Here is a 19,634-nt window from a genome sequence, read left to right as displayed (position 1 = left end):
GAGAGGAATTGACTGGCCCGACCCCTGCAACAGGGGTGCGAAATCTTCTAGTCTTCTTTCGACAACTGTAGACCTCGTCTTGTCCAGCGCTGACATCTTCAACCACCCCTTCTGGCCTCGCCTGCAAGCTAGTCACACTGAGCCGTGACGACCTCCATCTAACACAAGTCTCGGCCGTTCCATGCCGCAGGCATAAAGTGTTTATTCGCAGTTGTTGGCTGAAATGGTTAGTGCGTTGGGCAAGTCGCTCGTATACTTCATCTCGACTTCACAGTTCGATTGGAGGGCGTGGCCACCACAAGGTTCCCTCGCCTGACATTGGCGAGTCAACTGCTTACTCAATAGCCCAGGCTTCCATCACCCTTTGCCAGAGCCAGTCAGGGCTATCCCATTCATTCCATAGCAAGCAACATCGTCCGAACTCGTCGAGAAATTCTCCTATACCTCCGATCTCTAGTTGTTTCGACGTCACACTCCGCCAAACATGCATAATGTTCCGACCGAACACAGGATGGCGTTCTTCATGCGAGCCCTACGGTGACGTTGGAATGTGGCTGTGAAGTTTGTTGGTCCAATTGATCCCCCGACAGTTCCACATGCAGGACCGCCGGGGGGCATTAATGCTGTTTACAGGTCTTCCTGCTCTCTCATTGCTAGGAAATACGGAGATGGATTTGGCAGAAAGAACGTGCAAGGTTGTAGTAGCGATGGTTGAGCCGGCCAGTGGGGTCGGGGGTTAGCTGGTTTCATAACACGAGGCTCGCCGATGGTGGGATGTTGATCGAGGTATCCCTCCCCGCGACCATGGATGCTGTTTTTTCCCGCGGGACTCGTCTCGCCTTGCAGGCCCTCCTTACAATCTCCCAAAGCTTACAAGGGCATCAACCTAGTTGTTTTTTTCCCTCCGCGGGGCTCGAGGAGGTGGCTGTGAAACGCAAGCTGTTTATCTAACTCTACTTTTACCCGGTGTGATCGCCATCGCGACTCGGTCGCCGACGGCGATCTGCCGTGATCAATGGGGATCCCGGCGGTTGGCAAATTCCGCTTCAAGACTTGAGGAGGCGGTGTTGGGCCGCCGTGTGGCTTGCCCGTTTTGCGTTGGCGACGGCGTCATTTGAAAATCATGCTCATGGACTCTGCGGGCGCGTCGTGTGCCCGGCTTTACTCTGACAAGACCAGCTGAGCTTTCGATTCGGGTAGGATGGCATTGAGAGGTAAAGATGGACGGACGGACCAAGGCGGAGGCCGCGGGGAATTGTTGGCTCGGTCAGCATCCGCTTCCAGTCTCCTTTTGCGGCTCCGTCGTTGCAGCTAGATCCCGTCGTTTGTGTGTCTCGGGGTTGATGGGGTGTTCTTTGGGGCCCCGAAGGGGCAAGAGTCGTCGGGGAGGCTGCTGCATGTGCCCGTTCGTTTCGAGCGACTGCCAGAGACGATGCTCCGGCAACATCGGATCGGTGTTTGTTTGGAGGAAGCAGACTTGGAGGAATAAGCATGGTGGATTTCGCAAGCAAACTCGAAAAGTGGGTTGAGGCGTGTCTTGCTGCGTTGACGTTGGTGTGAGACAAGGCCGCCGCTGCGTCGGCAACGACAGCCCAACAACACGAGATGAACATGTCTCTCACTTCAAACGTTCACGGGTTCCCCCGCCGCAGTTGGATATATGGAAAAGTTTCATCGTGCGATGAAGGGCTCCTTGCGTTCGTCTGGGTGGGCGTCGATTTCTTCCGCCCGTCACTGTGTAGACACGCGCCGCGGTAGGAGTGTCGTTGGAACTGCTAGGCTGTCGAGAACTCCATCACCAAACGGTTCGCCGTTGGGTGTCTCACTCCCTGATGCTGGTTAGTTCGACCGTAGAGAGCACTTTGTTGGTACGGGTGAGACACTGACTGTCTCGGCCGCACATCTTGGGGGTGTCGGTTACGATGCAGGACCTGGGCTGATGAACGGGTTGGGGGGCGGTGCACCATATTCTGGATGAAATCTTGAGAGGTACCATGCCCGGGGCGAATAACCCAGTCCATCCAGTTTCTTTTGCAGGGAGATTCCTCGCCGTAAGCGCTCGTCGTCGTGTCGCGACAAGATCTGCTGCGTTGTGCGTCGGTCTCGGGCGAGTCGTGTGTGTGTGTGTGATCTCGGGGGCCTGAACAAAGGCGCCAACCCGAGCCTCGCGTCGTCAATCTTACAAGCCGGGGGGCGAACGTAAGCTCTTTGCTGGATGTCTGCGCGCCGTGCCGTTTTCCTCGACATAACCGCCGTGGTGATGCCGAGCGAGGCATGCCATGTCCAGGGATATCTCGCATGCGCCGCTGACGAGCCATCGTCGGCCCCCAAAGTCAGACTGAATTGGGGGCTTGGTCTTCGAGAAATGTTTGATCGAGGTGATGGAGGTCTGCGCGTAGAGGCTTGCGCTGGCGAACCGGCCGTCGCGCGGAAGCCATCTCCTGACCAGGGAACGGAACGCTGGAAACGGAGCGTTGGCAACGCCTCAGCAGTTAGGTTGGTGGTTATCACACGGCTCTGCCTTGTGGTTCTTCTGGGCGACAGCGAGGGGATCGAATTCAACCCCCGGGGGCTCAAACTCGTTGGTTTTCGCAATATCTGGTCTTCGAACGTTGATCTTGATGAAAACTCCCGTAGACGGAAGCAAGCCTCCTCCGTGAGGCACAAAGAACCGCATCACGGATATTCTTACTAAACCTGACTCTGCTAGATGATGTCTGTAAACCCGGTCGATTCGGTGCTCTGAGCGACTTGGGGAAGACGTGCCTGCTTCTACGACCTGGGTTGGCGGTGGCGAGCTCGCGGGAGGACGCATCTCCACGGCCAGAGACCCTCGCGGCTCCCGAGTGTTGGAAGAAAGAGGCACTTGTCACCAGTCCACATGGGTTAAATAGACCTGGCTCGGGAATGACGCCAAGTGTGCTGTCAGCCTCAAAAGAGGTGACGGGTTTAAGGGACAAGATGGTGTTAGAATCGATATCGTGCCTTTCTTAGTCCTCCCGTGACGAAGTACTCTCCTCATCGTCCATGGAATCAACAATCAGCCTCCTGGTCCATCAGGCTCGACCTCGTTCGTTCTCGACTGTCTCGTTGTCTTTCAATGGCCATGTGATGCATTCAACTGGGCTAGCTTGTTTTTGGTTGGCCATCTCGGCCTCAAAGAATACGTATACTCTTCAGCCGCCAGCACGGGTTTTCACAAAGACCCCTAGCCAAGTGCTCCTTTCAATGTGTTTGTTTCTTAATCCTCGAACCACCCTTGGAATGCAATTCTTATGGGTGAAGCTCTCATTATAATGCCTCTTGATTATGCATCATTAAAGGGTATCCATTCAGGTATCTCATCTAGCCTGATTGCTTGCCCATCTATCTGGGCGACGCTGCAAACAATACCTCTAATAACACAGTGCACATCGTTGGACGAGCACTGCTGAGATGCCTCGAATTACCCGCCACCCTGCATCCGCTTGAGACGCTCCTCGGCAGCCCTCGCCCTCCTCTCGCGATCAAGCTTCATCCGCATTTCAGGGGTGAGGCCTCTCGCTTCTTCCTCTCTCTTCTCCTGCGCCGTCTTGGTCGACGCGACGGCCGCCAAAGCGCCTGCCCTCTTCTTCCTGTCATCGACTTTGGGTCCCTCGGCGCGTAGCCTCTCTTCCTCTGCGCGTCTCCGCTCCGTCTCTTTGCTCTCCTTCTCCTTTCTGTCCCGTTCATCGCGCTTCTCTGCGTCCGCCTTGCTTAGTGGTGCCGGCACACGCGCGGCGTCCCAGTCCCACTTGTCCTCGCCGAGCTCAGACCGAGCAACGCGAAAGGCATCTCTTGTCGACCTGTCGCCCGCGAGGTCGAAGGGGGTCTTTCCGTCCTTGTTGGTTATGAGTGGAGACGCGCCGCCGCGTGCGATGAGGCCAAGGACCAGAGGCGCGGCATTTTGGTGAGCAGCTAAGTGTAGAGGGGTTGGTGCGTGATAGTTCTGGTCCGGTGGTTGGAACTGGAAGTCCGGACTGACATCATTGCTCTTCAAATAGGACAGCAGTGCCGGAAGTTTGGAGCGGCGTATGAAGGCCTGGATCTGTGATGTGTGTAGCAGTGCCGTCTCTTCCTCTTCTGTGAGCTTTGGCTTCGTGGGCTTGGGAGGCGCGGCTTTCGCAGGTGTAGGCAGCTCGGCCTTCGGTTTTGCTTCGTCCTCCGGGTTGATCTCTCTGACCTTTAACCTTGTGAGCTCGATAAAGGACCTCATCAACTCGTTCTGTGTTGCTCTTCGCGTGCTGAACGGAAACCCTCGTATCCTCGTGTCGTTGTGCTTCAAAACCTGTCCGTCGTACGGCCCGAAGAGTGTCCGGCGATTCGTCGCGCCCGTCGCTCTGATGAACAGCAGCTCGGAAGTGTCCAGCAAACCCTTCCACTCCTGCAGCAGGTTGCGCACATCATCAACCAGAGCCTGCTCATTGTACCTACGCAAACTGGACCCGGCAGAATGGGCATTGCCCTTGGAGTTGTCATTGGCGGATTGCGACCCACCCTGCTTGCGTCGGGTCGTATAGCGGTGGAACGTCTTATGAGCCAGAACAGTTGCTTCTCTGTTTAGTGCGCCAACAGACTTGTTCTGACGCGGTGCAAGTGACACCACCATGGCGGCAAAGTGGCCGCCGCCAATCATGCACAAGAAGAAGTGAGGGCCCTTGTAAGCCGCCGGTGGCGGCGCCGAGCCATCCTTGGGGACTTTGGGCGCGGCTATGGGGTCCAACTGCTTCTTCTTGACAACTTCCACAAGATTCGCTTCCTCGCGAAGCTCTTCACCTGTAAGTATGGCTCGGTACAGGCCAAAGTAGGTGTTGGGCGGGAGGACAGGAGATGTGAACCATATCAGGGGCGGGTTTCCCTTCCCTGTTCGTCGCACCGGATCTTCGTTTTCGTCGTCTTCACCCGCCGTGGGAGTTCTGTTCCTTTCGGCGAGAGTGGCTTGCTTCTTCAGCAGTGCTGTGAGAGTGGTCTCCTTGCGGCCCGCCTCATCTTCGTCGTCTTCTGACTCTTCCGAGTCTGAGCCCGAAAGACTCTCGTCAAGATCTCCGATCAACTTTTCAAACTCATTTCCCGACACCGGTTTTGCGCCACGCAGCTTTTGCTTTAGATTGTAATGGTGCCAGTCGGACTTTTGATGGCTTCGCTGGTCGAGTACGGAGGAGAAGGTCGCCGCGCATAGCGAGCAGGCTTGGGAGCCGACGAGATCGGAGTTGGCAGTGTCTTTGGCTGGAGGCGATGGTGGGGTCTGATCTGGGATCGAGGCGTCTGACTTCAGCGAGAGTGTCGTCAGCACTTCGGGCGGGAGGTCATAGACTGCGACTTGGTTAGCCCGCAATGGCAGAGTAGAGGTTGGCTAAGAGAACGAACCGTAGAGCGGCCGCTTGAGGAGGTCTGGTGTTGTTTTCGGATCCATCTTGACCATTCCTTGCGCCTTTACAGGTGTTGTTCTGTACAATGAGGAATCAATTGCAACGGTTGCTGTCGTTTGCGCCGTCGCAATGATTTAAAGCTCGGGATGGCGGGGCGCCTTCATTGGCATGACGAATAGCTCGACTTCGGGGTTGAGTCAGCCGGTGAGTGTGCAGTGGAGGTCGAGCCACATCTTTGGGAAGCCACAAAGCCCCGCGATTTGTGGCGGTGCGGTGATCTCGAATCTAGACCAAAGTGGGGTTAACCAATGAGACACCGATGAACGGCAAACCTGGTTGGGGTCAGACAGGGGTCCTGACGAAGTGAGCTGAAATGACATGAAATGGCGGGCATCACGTCACCAAGCGTGGATTAGCTCCATGTGCCCTCCCTTCTTAGCTTTGTTGCTTGTTTGCAATTCTTGGCAAAGAGGGAGCCTCCCAGGTCTGTTCGCTGCGGTGTGTTGCAAGGCATGCTCGTCTCCTCGGCCTCCCTTTCGAATGCACGTCGCGCTGGCTTTTCCAGCTTTTCCCACGTCTCATTTCACTGCTACTGCATCAAGAGCCGTGCTGACCAGAAACTTGGCCTGCGTCAGTGGCCCCTGCCCGGCTGATGATGTAACTCCATTAATTTGCGGGCGGCCGGCAAGCGCGTAGTGTATCGCGACTTCCAAACCAATAGAGCTGGCTCCCGCCAAGACAACTTGAACAGGCAGGAAGGTGCTACTAGTCTGAGCCACCATGGTACCTATCTCGATGACCCCGCTTTGGTGACGGTTTTCTGTGTCTTCCGCGTGTGACATCCTTCTCACTACAAGTAGCCAAGCCCGTCCCTCTCCCCAACAGCTGGCTTCTCCTCCATTACATCAACCCTCAATAACCATTCACAGTTGACCGACTCTCTCCGCCTACCAATCACCCCAACAAACCCCCTCACTCGACACAAATAACCACTCATCATGGATTTCGTCAAGAACCTTGCTGGAGGCAACAACAACGACGCCGCCTCTTCCTCGGCTGGCCAGCCCGAGAAGAAGGAGTCTGGCGGCTTCATGGACAAGCTCAACGGCATGGCCGGCGGTGGTCAGGAGAGCGAAAAGAACGAGGACGGTGTTGACAAGGGTATGTGCTTTCTTTTCCACAATCATTCCGGCGTTGTCGTGCAAAGATACTGACACAATAATCAGCCGTCGACTTCGTCCAAGAAAAGCTTCTCGGCCAAGGTCCTCAGGACAACGAGAGCGCCGCTGAGCAAGCAAAGGATGAACAAATTTCCGATTTCCTCCGGGGCCAGTACAAGAACACGACCGGCAAAGAGATTCCCATCGAGGACAAGGAGAGGAAGTTTGGCTTTTAAATGAATGCTTGTTCTGTCAACGACGCATCGGCGGACAAGTCCCGCCAAATATCCGACTTCGTGGCTGAGCAGCCTGAAAATGGGAGTTCGGCAACCTTGATTTGGATGGAAGGGACGAATACGAAGCACCTGAAGATGGCCCTGGAATGGGACTTTGAACATTGTACCTAGTAACACCTGCGATAATGACGACTTCAGCGACTTCATATCACGTCCTTTGTGCCCATCCGTCTTTTTATATTGATCTTGCGGGCGGCACCTTTGCCGCATCAACGCTATAGCTTGCGGCTGAGCACTTTTTTCGAAACCCCACATAGAGCCGCGATTGAGTGGTTACAGTTGCATTGTTTGGGGCATACCTTTGTTCACGCCGTTCGCGTTGTTTCTCGAGCTCTTGTCTACACAACCGTGTCAATCAAACCATGCCACAATGTTCATCATTGTTCACTCTCCATATTGCAGCGTCTTCTCCAGCGTCTAGTATAAGAGAAAGTTTGAACTTCCATGACCAAACTTGTGTCTTATCACCAACAGCGTTCACCTATCTAATTCCTTCATCGCTTGTAATAATTTCAGACAAATTCAACGAGGACTCTAGTCCAGAAGAAGTCAACGGCAAGTAGGTACCTTCACTCTCCTGTACTACTAACATTTGATAGTTGCGATCCAAGCTTCACGCTCGCAAACATGTGCTTCACTCAAAAGACAGTCTTCACCATCTGCGCTCACTACATCATAGAACTCGTCGAGTGCACAAAGTTCCAAAACAATCCAGACAAGACCGGTCGCCACGCCTGCATCGTGCCCCTCTGCCAGCACTCGCAAGCCCTAGCTACCGCCTTCGGCTTCTGCAATGCGTGCAGGGCTGCCTACGTCGGCCTGAACGTCTCTTACCTAAACGCCACCAACATCTTGTTGAATTTCTGGAGCTTCAAAGCGGCCCAGAAATGGAACTACGCCGTAGACCCGTCCCGTGTACCTGTCATGGCCCTCATGAGCCCCACAAAGGTGCTATGCAAATCATGGTTTGGCTGTGTACAGACTTACAAGGAGGTGGGTTTGGGCATGGTCATGGCCCTGTCGGTTCAGTCATTAATGAATGCTCTCGGAGAGCCGGTCACGACGAAATCCTGCGACTTGTGCCGGGCGAATCATTGCAAAGACATTAATCGGATTGCGATTGGGATGAGGGAGGCTACCATCGGTTGGGCGCGTGGTCTTAAGCTCCCCGAGCAGATCTTCAAGTCGTACGAGGCATATCACGGATCCACTAGTCCCAGCGTCGAGAAGGAGCTGAACCTGACAGCTTGCAAGAACCAATCTCACGAGACAAGGGCTTCGAGTCAAGTTTCACAGCAACAGCGTGCGCCCCAACCGCCTTCCGCGTCACCAATGTCGAGCGAAGATTTCCCAATGCGTATCCCCGTGAGAAAAGCGACGCGCCTCGCAAAACGGCTCAACGCAAAGGTGCGGATGGAAATAGTCATCCAGGAGCGTGAAGAGATGTTCAAAATACTCGAGGCTGAGCACAAAAGACGAGTCAGTGAACTTCAGGCACAGGTTGACCTAGATGAGGCGGGCGTTTCCGCAGGCCCGTCGAGAACGAGTGTACACGACACAAGAGTCGGCCCTTCCAATCCTCCGAATTTTGTATACCATAACCTTACTCGCCACAACGCTCTGAAAACTCCGTCCCCACATGCATCGCCGCGGTCTAGCCCTTCTGGAGGAACATCGGAGGTCTTCAGCGGCACTTGGGAGCGTGAGCCGTTCGGCCATGTGCCTGCGAACACCGGTTTCGAGCTTTTTGAATCGCCTCGCAGGGACAACGGTCTCCGTCATCAAGAGTCCTCGTATGCGGATCTTGTCGGCGGGTCTGATGAGTTTCTGTTCGAGCGGCGGCGGGCTCGGCGGTCGCAGTATGGCGAGACAGTGAACCACGAAGAGTTTCTTAGTGACAAACGGTTCTCTTTTGGACCATCCCCGCCGAGCCACTTCGTAGGAGGAGTCCGCAGAGTATGGCGCATCGAAGACGAGTTTTCTGGAGGGGATCACCCAGAATACCCCCGAAATGAGTGTCGGAAGAAGAAAGAGTATCCTAACAAGCAGTACCCCAAGGATGAGTATTCAAGAAGCAACAGCTACGGAAGAGTCCACGACACTTGTTTTTATGAAGACCCGTACTACAATGAGGATGACGGAAATGCTAATGAACAGGGACAAAGCATACAGGAAGATACAATCGATGAGCACATCAACTTTTACCTCGACGATGACTCACTTTCGATTTCCGAGCGAGTCCGCCCCTTGACCTACATATCACCACAAGGATCGCATCACAGTTCTAGGCCTTTGTCTCCACAAACGCCCTCGCCCCCGAGCCTTCGCAACGCGGATGCACTGCCAGACATCCCACCTGTGTCCCCCCTTCACCTCACCGAGTTTAGTTTCTTGGCTGACCTTGCAGAGCGTTCGGTCAAGTCCTCCAATCCGGCCAGCCGGGAATGCGACGCATCTAATGCTGAGTTTTCCATGCAGGCTGCGGATCCGGGGTTAGACGGCGCTCTAGGTGAAGCCACTGTTGGTTCCACTTCTCGGGTGTCGTCGGGTGTGGCCCCACTTCTTGGACCGGAGATCCGGGCTGTCGCGCCGCCGCGTCCGTCGCGGGGTCCGATGATCTGCATCACTCATTGTGTCGAGAGGCAGAATGATTGCCAAAGATGCAAGGCGGGGGCATTGCATGAGGTTAGTTTAAAGCCTGGAGAGCGTATGAACTTACCCGAGCCTGAGCAATTTTGAGGTGAGCTTTGGTTTTGTATTTTAGGGGGGTTTGTATGCATTCTCTACAGTTTTCCATTTTGTTCAAGGATACATAATTCATCTTAGACTTTTACTATTTCAACGGTATTTAACGCAAAAGACACTCACAACGGTAGAGGAGGATGCGGCACAGCGAGTCATGTCCCAGCCTTTGGTTGCCGATTTCCTAAAGTAAAGCTTAAGAGAAAAGGTCGAAAATGCTGGTTCGTACAAAGCGGCAAACGAAAAAAGGCGGGTAGTCCCTGTTCCTGCCTGTAACCTACGTCGCTGTCGTCGTCTGTCGGTCCTCGAAATTGAAAAGGACGAAAAGCCGACTGACGTTTCAGGCACCAGATTTCTTTACCGCCCTAGCAAAGCTTGATCTGCAGGGGAGAAGACATATATAGTGCTGGGCCGCTGCCTCGCAGCGGCGTTAAATTATTTTCTAACTGTAGGGACCCAACGGTCATCTGCTCATTCCGTTGTAACCCGAAGCAGTGGGTTGGGATGAGCCTCGCAACTAGGTAGCATCTGCTACTCCGCCCCTGAGTTTCTTAAGTTGAATTACTTAGAGATTCTCTTGCTTCCCTTTGAACCTCGAGTTTTTACGTGGTGCCTGCTTCTCCGTTGATCCATCACAGCAAACTGAATAGAATGTTGTCTCTTACTGTTTGCCGCCATCATCTCCAATTGAGTCGAACCGAACACCCTCTAACAAGCATCCTGAGTCTATCGTGACAGCCCGGTTTCGCTTACAACTCGATTGTCGCATCGGCGGTCCTACTGCCGCATCAACAGCTCCTACTCAGAACCCCTCCTGCCTTGCCGGCCGCGCGCAAATGTCTACGTCGAGCTGCGCTCAGGAAATGACACATCAATAGAGCGGCCCATCATGGATCCAACACCTTGACCAAACCCGCGCGTGCTGTCCGAACGCACGAAGATACTAATGGCAGTAATCGAAGCGCAATCAGATTCAGTCCTCATAGACCGCCACATGGAATTAAAAAGCTCAGACGACTTCGACCGTTCGGAAAATCTGTCATCATTTGGAGTTCGCAACGTCTCCCGAGATCACAGCGCTTTGCTCGGAAGATAATAATGCCATTTTCGCCAGGGCACGCAACGCCCGCCTCATCATGAGCGATATCGTACCGGACATGGCCAGCGATGACGTCAAGCCCTATTGTATCTGGTATCCTGACGTGGCCAGCGAAGACACCTATCGGAAGCTTGCTCAGCGTTATCCTGACATGCGATACCATGTTGGCCGTGCTAGTGCAGCTACAGGCTATGATACGCTGTATAAAGAACTAGACCTCCTTCCCGAAATCTCCATCGCTGAGGAGGCGCGTGATAACAAACGGAACGGTGCGCCCATATTCAAAGATATTGTCAGCCGGCCTGTGAGGTACAAGGTGCTGGATGATTACACGAGGACGGCGAATCTCCAAGCTCCCGAAGCTGGAGCATACCTGAACGGTCAAACAACCGTACGCTCTTCGTTGCCTGGCGTGAAAAAGCGAGAGCATGATCCCCATTATGATCATTACTTTAATATCCAGGAGGATGGGAGAGTCGGCGAACCCAGTGACCCGAGCGTTCACCAAAAGTTGGAGGATGAGCACATGTCTCTTCTTTATTCCCCGCTACCCAGGGACTTGCCCACCACCAACAAGGACGTCCTGATCATCATGGCCGTCTGGGACGGCAACATTGATCGCTATTCCCGGCTACGGCGGCCAAAGCGTATCGCCAATGAGATATCTGCAGTGATTCGAGGCATACACTACCACACTCCGTTTGCTCATTGGGTCGAGACACACCTCAAAGACTCGTTTGCGTACAAGGAGTGGAAAGTGCTCCGACAAGCCCTTCACGCCCGTTTCATCATGAATAACGACCTTTCGCGCATTCATGGGGAAGTCGACGGCGACGAACTGCTCCATATTTTCTGGTGGCCTCATTTTCCCTACCAGAATACCCTTCGCGAACTGGCTTGGCGGCGTCCAGATTTGAAGGGCCAGGTCGCGATCGCTTGCATCACTGCCAACTACCAAGACGTCAACGATGAGCTCAAAGCCGAACCAAGTCGGTGGCAGTGGGAGGCCGCTTGCCAAAGCCCCAATCCCCACTACCGCGGAGATATTGAGCGGCGCGCGGCGGAACAGGGCATCGATCTCGAGACCGAGCTCATAGAATTCGAGTTTGGTGTGCCCGCAGTCTGGAAAGAGAGAAAAGCCTTCCTCCAGTTCAAGAAAGAGAGCACCGGCCTTCCCGAAATCCCCGAAGCGCTCGTCAACACTCCGTATGTGCACGGAGACGATCCGTACGCCTGGGAAGACTAGTGGTTCGAGCCCGGCCACGTTTTTGACACCCACGTGGCGCTCACCGTTGCTGATTGGAACACGTTCATCAGCGCGACAGACGAGGCAAGGAAGCGGCCGGGTCGTTTGTATTCGTCAAAGAAAGATTTCGAGCGTCGGCGCCTGACGTCGCCGCCCTACGCTTCGTTTCGGAAAACTTTTAAATACGCATCACGATACGCTCAGGATCCGGGATATTGAAGACCTATTATTTTTGGGATTGCAAAAAGGAGAAACTGGTACAGATTTCTTAACCTTGTGGTGCGATTTGAGAAAGCAGAAACTAGAAGAACAAGGGCACCGGACCGCGAAGCTCCCAGAGCTTCTTAAGAATGTACAAGGCCCCGTGAACTCTTTCGATGTGGCTGCTCCACGCTGAACCGTTGTCGATCAGCTAGCTCTAGTTACAGACCGAGGCGAGCACAGTGGTCTAATTTGCGACGCTTGATCATGTGCACATTTTGCGTATGTCTGGTCCTACTTGCCCAAGGTTGAAGGTGCCACAGCCGAACAAACACCGCTCTATCTGCCATACTATAAGTCGCACGTTCCTATTCACACTTTGATACTCAAACCACAATGTCCGAATGACTAGGCGCTATTCCACATCCACCCAGTCTTTGTAGGATGGATGGGGGCATTGTCGTCCCGCCAGAAGCTTGCAACTTCTAGAAGACTATACGACAGCTCGCGCGTCTAGCTAGAGAACCATAGCAAAGACTAGTCTAGGGAGATTTCCGGCAACGTGAACTGGCCAATAGATCGCTTTGAAGACGGGTTTGGAATTCGAAAGGACTTAGTTACTCCGATGTGGTTCCAGGCATCCTTCCTCGCGGTTGAGTCCATGCATGCTATTTACAGATGGCAGAACTTAGATACTCAGTTCCGTGCCCATGACCTACCTGTTCGTCTTCGTCCCTCTTTGGAAAGTTGAGATTTCATATTGTTCAGTCTATTATAAACCAGTCCCAGTAAAGCATAATCACGCTCCAAGGTTACATGGTAATTAGTTTAATTGTCAGTGATCCTCAATATGACAGCACGTAGAACTGCTTTGAGGCCTAGTGACTCGCACTACTAGCAGTGTTAGATAGGTTGTAGCATTATTTGACAGCTTTTGGGCCAAACATTAGCAGCCCTAGTCCCACGCCAGCAACGCCAGTCGCCTTCTCGCGATAATGATATTGGGTTCCCCGTACAGCTTTATTCTCTGTGGCGGGCTCAGGGTCATCTTCAACGCTCTGGAGTGAGTGATGCGCTCTTACATGCTGTCAGCAAATGTATATCCAATATCTAGCAGTCAAGAGCGCGTAGCCTTGAAGCTAGATGAGCGTCACGCCGGTTTGGGTGTTCTCAGGGAGAACGCTATCCGCATGACTTTACTGCATATATACGTTGATGCTCAAGAGTAACTTGGGATGCTAGCCCCCCCTTTAATATTTTGCTCCCTTGTTTGTCACTTGACGGGATATGACTTGGCCTTCGCAAATCGTCATCGTATTCCCAAAGAACATCCTGCGAGAGCAGACTGAAGACATACTTACCTTTGCCTACCTCGATGAGGACAGTCTTTGCGTCGTCCTCAAGGACATTGACCGCCCCATCGCATCAAAATTCACCAAGACTCCATCGACGAAGCGAAAAGTATCACCCTCATTCCATACGTCCGCCTTCCAATATGTATATCCGTTGCTGCGGCGTCTCTGTTGCTCACTCATAACTCCTCAAATCGGTCCAAGAATGAAGTCTCCATTGTTTCGGCACGTCTAGTCTTGTCTCTATAGACGATAGCAAAGTTACTCAGTGACTTCGTCTCTCTTGTCTTCATTGCGGTCAGCACCGTTCCCTCTTGTCCAACATTTGTCCCAATCTCATAAAGCTCCTGATGAGCTATGCTTTACAGCTAATCGACAAACGTACCAGGTCGACGCTTGAAAGCTACGAGAACCTCCATCTCAGAAGCTTGAATAGCATATGCGCGGTCTTCAGAAGATTCGTGAAGATCTCCTGAACTGGGCATTCTTCTGCATCTTCATCTACGGTATCAACTGGTTTACCAACCCTCATGGCCGAGAGGAACAGATGCCGGAGGCTGTAAAAGGCTTGGCAGGTGTGTGTTGTAAATAGTCAAGTGCTGGTTTTAAGACGTTTTCGGCCAGACCGTGTCAAAGACTTCATAGTACATTTGTTTGACGAGAGGGATGTCATGGATATATCCCGCCGCTGTCGACACGAAGATGTAACGGTCACATAGGAATAGCACAGAGCATGACGGAATCGAGTATATCCACAGTTTCAGGTCACAGTCTCCAACTCGCTCAAGGTTCAAGCAGAGTGACCGCGGAGCTTTTCAGTAAGGTTGTTAATAGAGGTAACAGAGTAGATCATGAACACATGTCGTGCTGTCAGGGCTCGATACATGGCCGCATACATCTTGCCTTGCCCGAAAGCTCGTAAAAGCTCACTAGGGCTTTCTTCTAGGTTCAATACGATTTGAATCTGGTCTTAGGCGCTCCGTAGCCGATTTGCTGCAAAACCGCATGTCTCGAACCGATTTCCAAGAGTACGATCAGTTCATGCTTCAACAAGTCTGCCCTGGCCTTTCGCCATCATCGGAGTGAAGTTCAACTACGATTCAGGCAACCTCACATAAAGGTTTAACTTATCACAGCCTCATCAACTCCTCACTGCCTCACCGCTGGTTCTTCCTCGCCTCTATCCAGAAATCCCATCATCCACCATTTCACCCTGCTGGTACAACACGAGTAGTCCCTTCGCCTGACGCGTCTTCTAAGGGCCATGGGCCCTGTAAACGCGTCGCTCCACCCACGGAGAGCCAAACCGCGTCGCCCATGTCAATCTTCACCTCGCCGGCCCTAGGACCCTGTTTTCCGCCCACTTTTCCTCTCACAAGTACTATGTATGGTACGTAGCGTCCTTAGCCTATCTCATTCCGTGGCCTCCGACTCCTTGCCTTTCCTCCAGGCTTCTCGTCTGCCGAACAAGGTCTCTGTCGCATTCCTCTTAACGTAGCATCGACATCAAAGGTGTCATTCTCAGCCCGCTCCCAAGGGTAGCCGCCGCCGTTCCATACAAATGGCTTTCTGCTCACCTTGGGGTTTCAATATCGTCCATCTGCTATGGCTCCCAGACCAGAAAGCTCAAGGAATGTCCACATCCACTGGACCCTCTCCAAGATTGGGTGGGCATTACTCTCTCTCAGACCGTCGGACGCGATCCTGACAGCAAGTTGACAAAGCACCCTTGAGCATGCTTTCCATCAAGAGCGTGTTAACCCCCACGCACGTGGAGATTGGAGAAGACGGACAGGTTTTTTGCGCTGCTGGGGGCCCTCATCCCAGAACTTGCATGGGTATCCATACCAACGTATCGTTCTCGCTGCCAAATATTCCCTGAACCGCGCGCACCATGTCGTACCTTGCTGGTTTGCTTGCTTGCCTGCCTTGCCCCCATGCCGCCCCCTTCTCACTGCCCGCATGCCTAAATATAGTGGAACAATGCCTGTCGCCGATGCCACTGCATGATGCAGGGGGAAGTTGGAGTGAGGAGCCCGCCGCGCCCATGGGTGGTTCCAGGCTGTTCACCTCATTTATGCCCATCCTGACCCATATTCGGCATTGAGTGGACGCGTACTCCGTGGACGCATCTAGGGGCCCAGAGCCTGCACCCAAACGGCGGAGTCTGGCGGGGTTGAGTAGGCAATAGCAGTTTGGGCGGCCCTCGTTCATCCGGGGAGCAGGAAGACTGGGCACCCCCAGCAAAGAACACAGACGCGGTCGCTGCACGACGCGTCTGCTCTATTGCACATATCAACCTGCTTACGTGGCGTACATATTTACTGCCTGATTGCGAGAGATGGATTTCGCGGCGTCGATCTCTGCTTGCAGAAGGTTGCGAGAATGCGGCGTAGGAGACGAATTCAGGAACCTATCCCAAGGTTCAGGCATAAGTTGAGTAGGGTCACGCCCCACCCCAGACAATCTCGCGCTGTTTGGCGATATCTGAACCGAGGTAAAGGACAAAGAAGTTGGCGCCTGCTACCTGTAAATCGAATCCGTAGTGTCTGTAACCGTATGCATTCGTCATGAGGCTTCGTAAAGCACAGTTTTGCGTAGGCGACAGGACGTGATCCTGGAATTCAACGGCGCGATCGACAACCACTATGTTGAATGAGCTAGGCTTCCCATAGTGCCGCATCCCAAGACTCGAGCAAGGCGGTTTGGATTTCGACTCCCATATTTTGAGGATATGTATACGTTGGCACCTCCGAGTCCTCGTTGTCTTCTACACTCGGTGCTTTATCTGTCTTCATGGTGAGCAGCTGCTCCCAAGGGTGCTGGCAGCCAGCCCACCGGTTCCGGTTTACTCCTGTTAATTGCTTTCGATATCAGATTTGCCATTCCACGCTGTTCTGTGACCACAATCCTACAACCAGTCATCGATGAAGATCCAATAGTCGCAGGGGCAAAAAGATAAAATAGACATAGTTATTGTATATATATACGTAAGATGCAAGTGGGAATGCTGAGATGAAACCTATTCTTGGGAAAATTGGGAAATACTCAACGCTTAATTGACAGCGATGAGCGGTTCTTTGGGCGGTGAGCGCCTCGGGATAAGATATAAGGTTTCTCAAACCTCAAGACACAACCTTTGCCGCCATTAGCTACCGACGTAAAGCATAGACTAGTTAGTGTTCTGGACCTTAGCTCCGCGTGCTAGTACTGACAGCTGCAGTGTGCCACCTTGCCGTCGTACTTGATTACTCAGATGGTTTAATGTTGCAGAGATTGGCCGTTGAGAAATTTGGTTTTGCCCGACGATAAATTAGGTGTAGATGCCTCAGCGAAAGTGGCCGGTAGTCTGTATTGGATGTCTGCCTATCCGCCGCTCGCCAGGGTTCCTATCGTGTCATGTGGTCTAGCCGCAAAGATCGTCATCAGTAAAGACACCAAGAAGACCGTCAACGTACGCTGAGCGACTGTGGCAAGTTAGGCTAAGATGGGTAGCAGGCCGGCCGAGACATTGGTGAAGTCGCTTAGCAACATTTCACCCGTGAGCAGGAGACCGCATGGGCTCCTAACGACGGATATGTGCGAATTCTTTCTGCCCAGCTGCCCAAGACTTGTGAAGCGTCAAGCCGTAGCTCGGTATGAATCAAGGCTGTGACGACGCGCCAGTCGATTCGATGAACAACAGTTGAAACGGCCGATGCTGGGCGGACACACCCTGCAACGAGGCTGGGTCCATGATGCAATGGTTCAAATTGGAGCCATTTCCCCAGTGCCTTTCAGAAAAGCAACCATCTATTGAGGAGGATGAGCACTCGTTTTTACTTTTTTGCCGCTCATCCACCACCTCGCTTCGGGTTCGGATCCGTGCTGTCGACCCCCAAGACTATGCAGTCAAGTTCTTGGCTCCAAGACAGTGGGCATGGAGACGGCAGCGTTTGTCTTTTGGTCAGGTCTGGGGTGCCTCTTCCATAATAAGAAACATAAGTCGTTCCCCAATGACTGATTTACCAATCTCGAAGTACTGTGACTAGTTCAATGAAGAAGCGGCCTGACAATCGCCCAAATCGTAGCCTGGTTGTGTTGAACAGAGTCAGCATCTCTTGTGCGAGATGCTGTTCTAGCTCCGTGCCTGCGCACTAAACTAACAACAGTTGAGCAAACGCAAACCTGTTGGGGTTGTGTTTGATTGACACAGTGACTGGCAAGATCGATTCTCGGTTGGAATTGTGTAGTGGGTCCTAGAGAGACCATAGCAGTCTGTTGATACAAAGACACAAGAAGGAGGCGTATGGAAACATCATCTATCGGCTCTGAGCCGATACTTCGTCATCCTCTAAGAGACCCTTAGTTGCGACTCGGGACCCTTGAGGGCACAATCAAGTTTCGGCGTGATGATCTTGCTTCTGTATGAAACAGGGGTTGCCAATCACGAGAGAACGGCACAGCATCTCAGGAGGCCATTGAATGAACGCGTTTGCTACTGAGTCCAGGGCTCTCATGTGCTGCGTTAGCCCGGGCAAAGCCGATCATAGGCGTCAGTCAATATTTGTAATGAGACCAACCTTTGACATGAAGTTGGTTTGAGTCGAGAGGGTTGGTTGCAGCCCATGCGACACTATTGGATAAACGTCGCGTCGAATGAACAGTGTCATCAATTTTCAGGGTCGAGTCCGCGGCTCAGAAGCGGCGTGGCTTACAAGGATGCTGAGGTGCACCCAGAACAGAGGGACGACTGGTTTGGTACGGACGCTGCAGCAATCTGTGAATGGATGCAATGGGATCTTGGGGAAAGAGGGCAAGGGGGAGAGATTTACGGTTCTGTCACCCCTGAATCCCCTCCCCTCCCTGGCCTTGCAGCGCAGCCTGGTCTGGTGAGGATTCGTGTTGCCTGCAATGCGCACGCACTGACATGCTGCGCATCTCGAAGTTTCCGAATGTGCAGAAGCTCCACTAAGACGAAATGAGATTGAGGACCGCAACCTCGCCTGGGTGTCCTTTGCCGACAGCTGACCCCACGTAGGGCTCCATCGACATCCTAGCCAGCGCGTCAACCGGCACAACTCCTGTCCAGTGAGTCGGTTGCGATACGGGGAGGGTGAGGAGTTGGACGGTATCGCCGCATTCCGCTCCGCAGTGTCGTGCCAGACCTGCCGAGACCGAAAGAGGCAATAGTTGCTAGCCTGGTTGGCCGCCGTTCATGGCGTTGGCTGGTGGAACTCACACTTTGTCTAGCAGCCAACGTGACAGGAATGGCGTTGCAGAAAAAGACGTTACCAGCGGTTAATAGTCCTGTCTGTAATGTGAAGGGAATATCCATGTCTGTCTGGAATGGCGCCAACCTTGATGAGGTTATGCCGATGGCACGGATGGACTTGTCATCGAACGTGTGCCGTGGCCAAGAAGGGTAGTGTCTTGCGTGTGATTGGAGGGGCGACCTGGCCTCAGAATTGTTACGGTCCTGTGGATCATTGATGGCACCGTGACCTCGCTGCGTAGCAATCCGAACGCCCGCTCGCGCCGCTAGTAGCTCTCGCTTGCTTCCTGCAATGCGCCTTGTTACGGCATTACCGTAGTCTGATGAGCATCGAAAACGTAGTAGTTACCAACACGTCAGGAACACGCAGAAGAAAAGGCGACCGAGTTATTGGCGTGATCGCTGTGTAAATGATTACAAGAGGAGAGAACGGGGCCATCTTCAACGTGAAGATCCGAGGTTGAAAGACAGTTTTGCCCTGGCTCAATGCTGCAGCACAGGATAGAACTCTTGGGGTCCGGATGCCCTGCAAGCGGGTACCTGACCGGGGAGCTTCTTGAGCTTAGGGTAGCTCGAGGACCAGCGGGGTCCTTCGCCCACTTCTGACAAGAAAGCTGCTGGGCTCTTGTTCCTATTCCCAGGTTGTCTGTATCCCCCTCGTAGCCAGAGAGCCGGGCCTGCATCGGTGCATCCTCGTTGTCGCCGCCTTGCGTTTTAGCTCATTGTCAAGGAAGCAGCAGTTCGTCTTGACAAGCAGGTGAGACCCATTTGTTCAAGCTTCGCGGGGTCTGCCAGGTTTCTCTGGGCTGTCATTGAGGTTGGAGAAGCAGCCCTTGTCTAGTTTGGTGCCACCCTCTTCACCGTCCAAACGGATAGCCCATGCCGGACGACGCCCCT

At 53.2% G+C, this 19,634-nt stretch overlaps 4 protein-coding genes across 4 annotated transcripts; 3 read left to right on the top strand and 1 right to left on the bottom strand.

The window, feature by feature from the left end:
• Positions 1-3,445: 3,445 nt before the first annotated feature.
• On the bottom strand, positions 3,446-5,431 carry ColSpa_11437 (voltage-gated hydrogen channel 1; the record flags this gene model as incomplete). The annotated part of the gene is made up of 2 exons (XM_049277649.1): positions 3,446-5,331; positions 5,386-5,431. The coding sequence occupies 2 exons, from the start codon at positions 5,429-5,431 to the stop codon at positions 3,446-3,448; spliced, it is 1,932 nt and encodes a 643-aa protein (XP_049133606.1).
• Positions 5,432-6,385: 954 nt separating this feature from the next.
• ColSpa_11436 (uncharacterized protein) lies at positions 6,386-6,783 on the top strand (the record flags this gene model as incomplete). The annotated part of the gene is made up of 2 exons (XM_049277648.1): positions 6,386-6,548; positions 6,614-6,783. The coding sequence occupies 2 exons, from the start codon at positions 6,386-6,388 to the stop codon at positions 6,781-6,783; spliced, it is 333 nt and encodes a 110-aa protein (XP_049133605.1).
• Positions 6,784-7,470: 687 nt separating this feature from the next.
• ColSpa_11435 (uncharacterized protein) lies at positions 7,471-9,582 on the top strand (the record flags this gene model as incomplete). Its single annotated transcript, XM_049277647.1, has 1 exon — positions 7,471-9,582. The coding sequence occupies one exon, from the start codon at positions 7,471-7,473 to the stop codon at positions 9,580-9,582; it is 2,112 nt and encodes a 703-aa protein (XP_049133604.1).
• A 1,139-nt stretch (positions 9,583-10,721) lies between these two features.
• Positions 10,722-11,930, top strand: ColSpa_11434 (uncharacterized protein; the record flags this gene model as incomplete). The annotated part of the gene is made up of 1 exon (XM_049277646.1): positions 10,722-11,930. One exon carries the CDS (start codon positions 10,722-10,724, stop codon positions 11,928-11,930), a length of 1,209 nt encoding a protein of 402 aa, XP_049133603.1.
• Positions 11,931-19,634: the final 7,704 nt, after the last annotated feature.

This window comes from Colletotrichum spaethianum (genome assembly GCF_022836535.1).
Source record: "Colletotrichum spaethianum MAFF 239500 DNA, contig46, whole genome shotgun sequence".
In the NCBI taxonomy this organism is placed as follows: Eukaryota; Fungi; Ascomycota; class Sordariomycetes; order Glomerellales; family Glomerellaceae; genus Colletotrichum; species Colletotrichum spaethianum.
The sequence above is the reverse complement of the archived record's forward strand: the minus strand, read 5'-3'. Positions and strand labels throughout refer to the sequence as shown.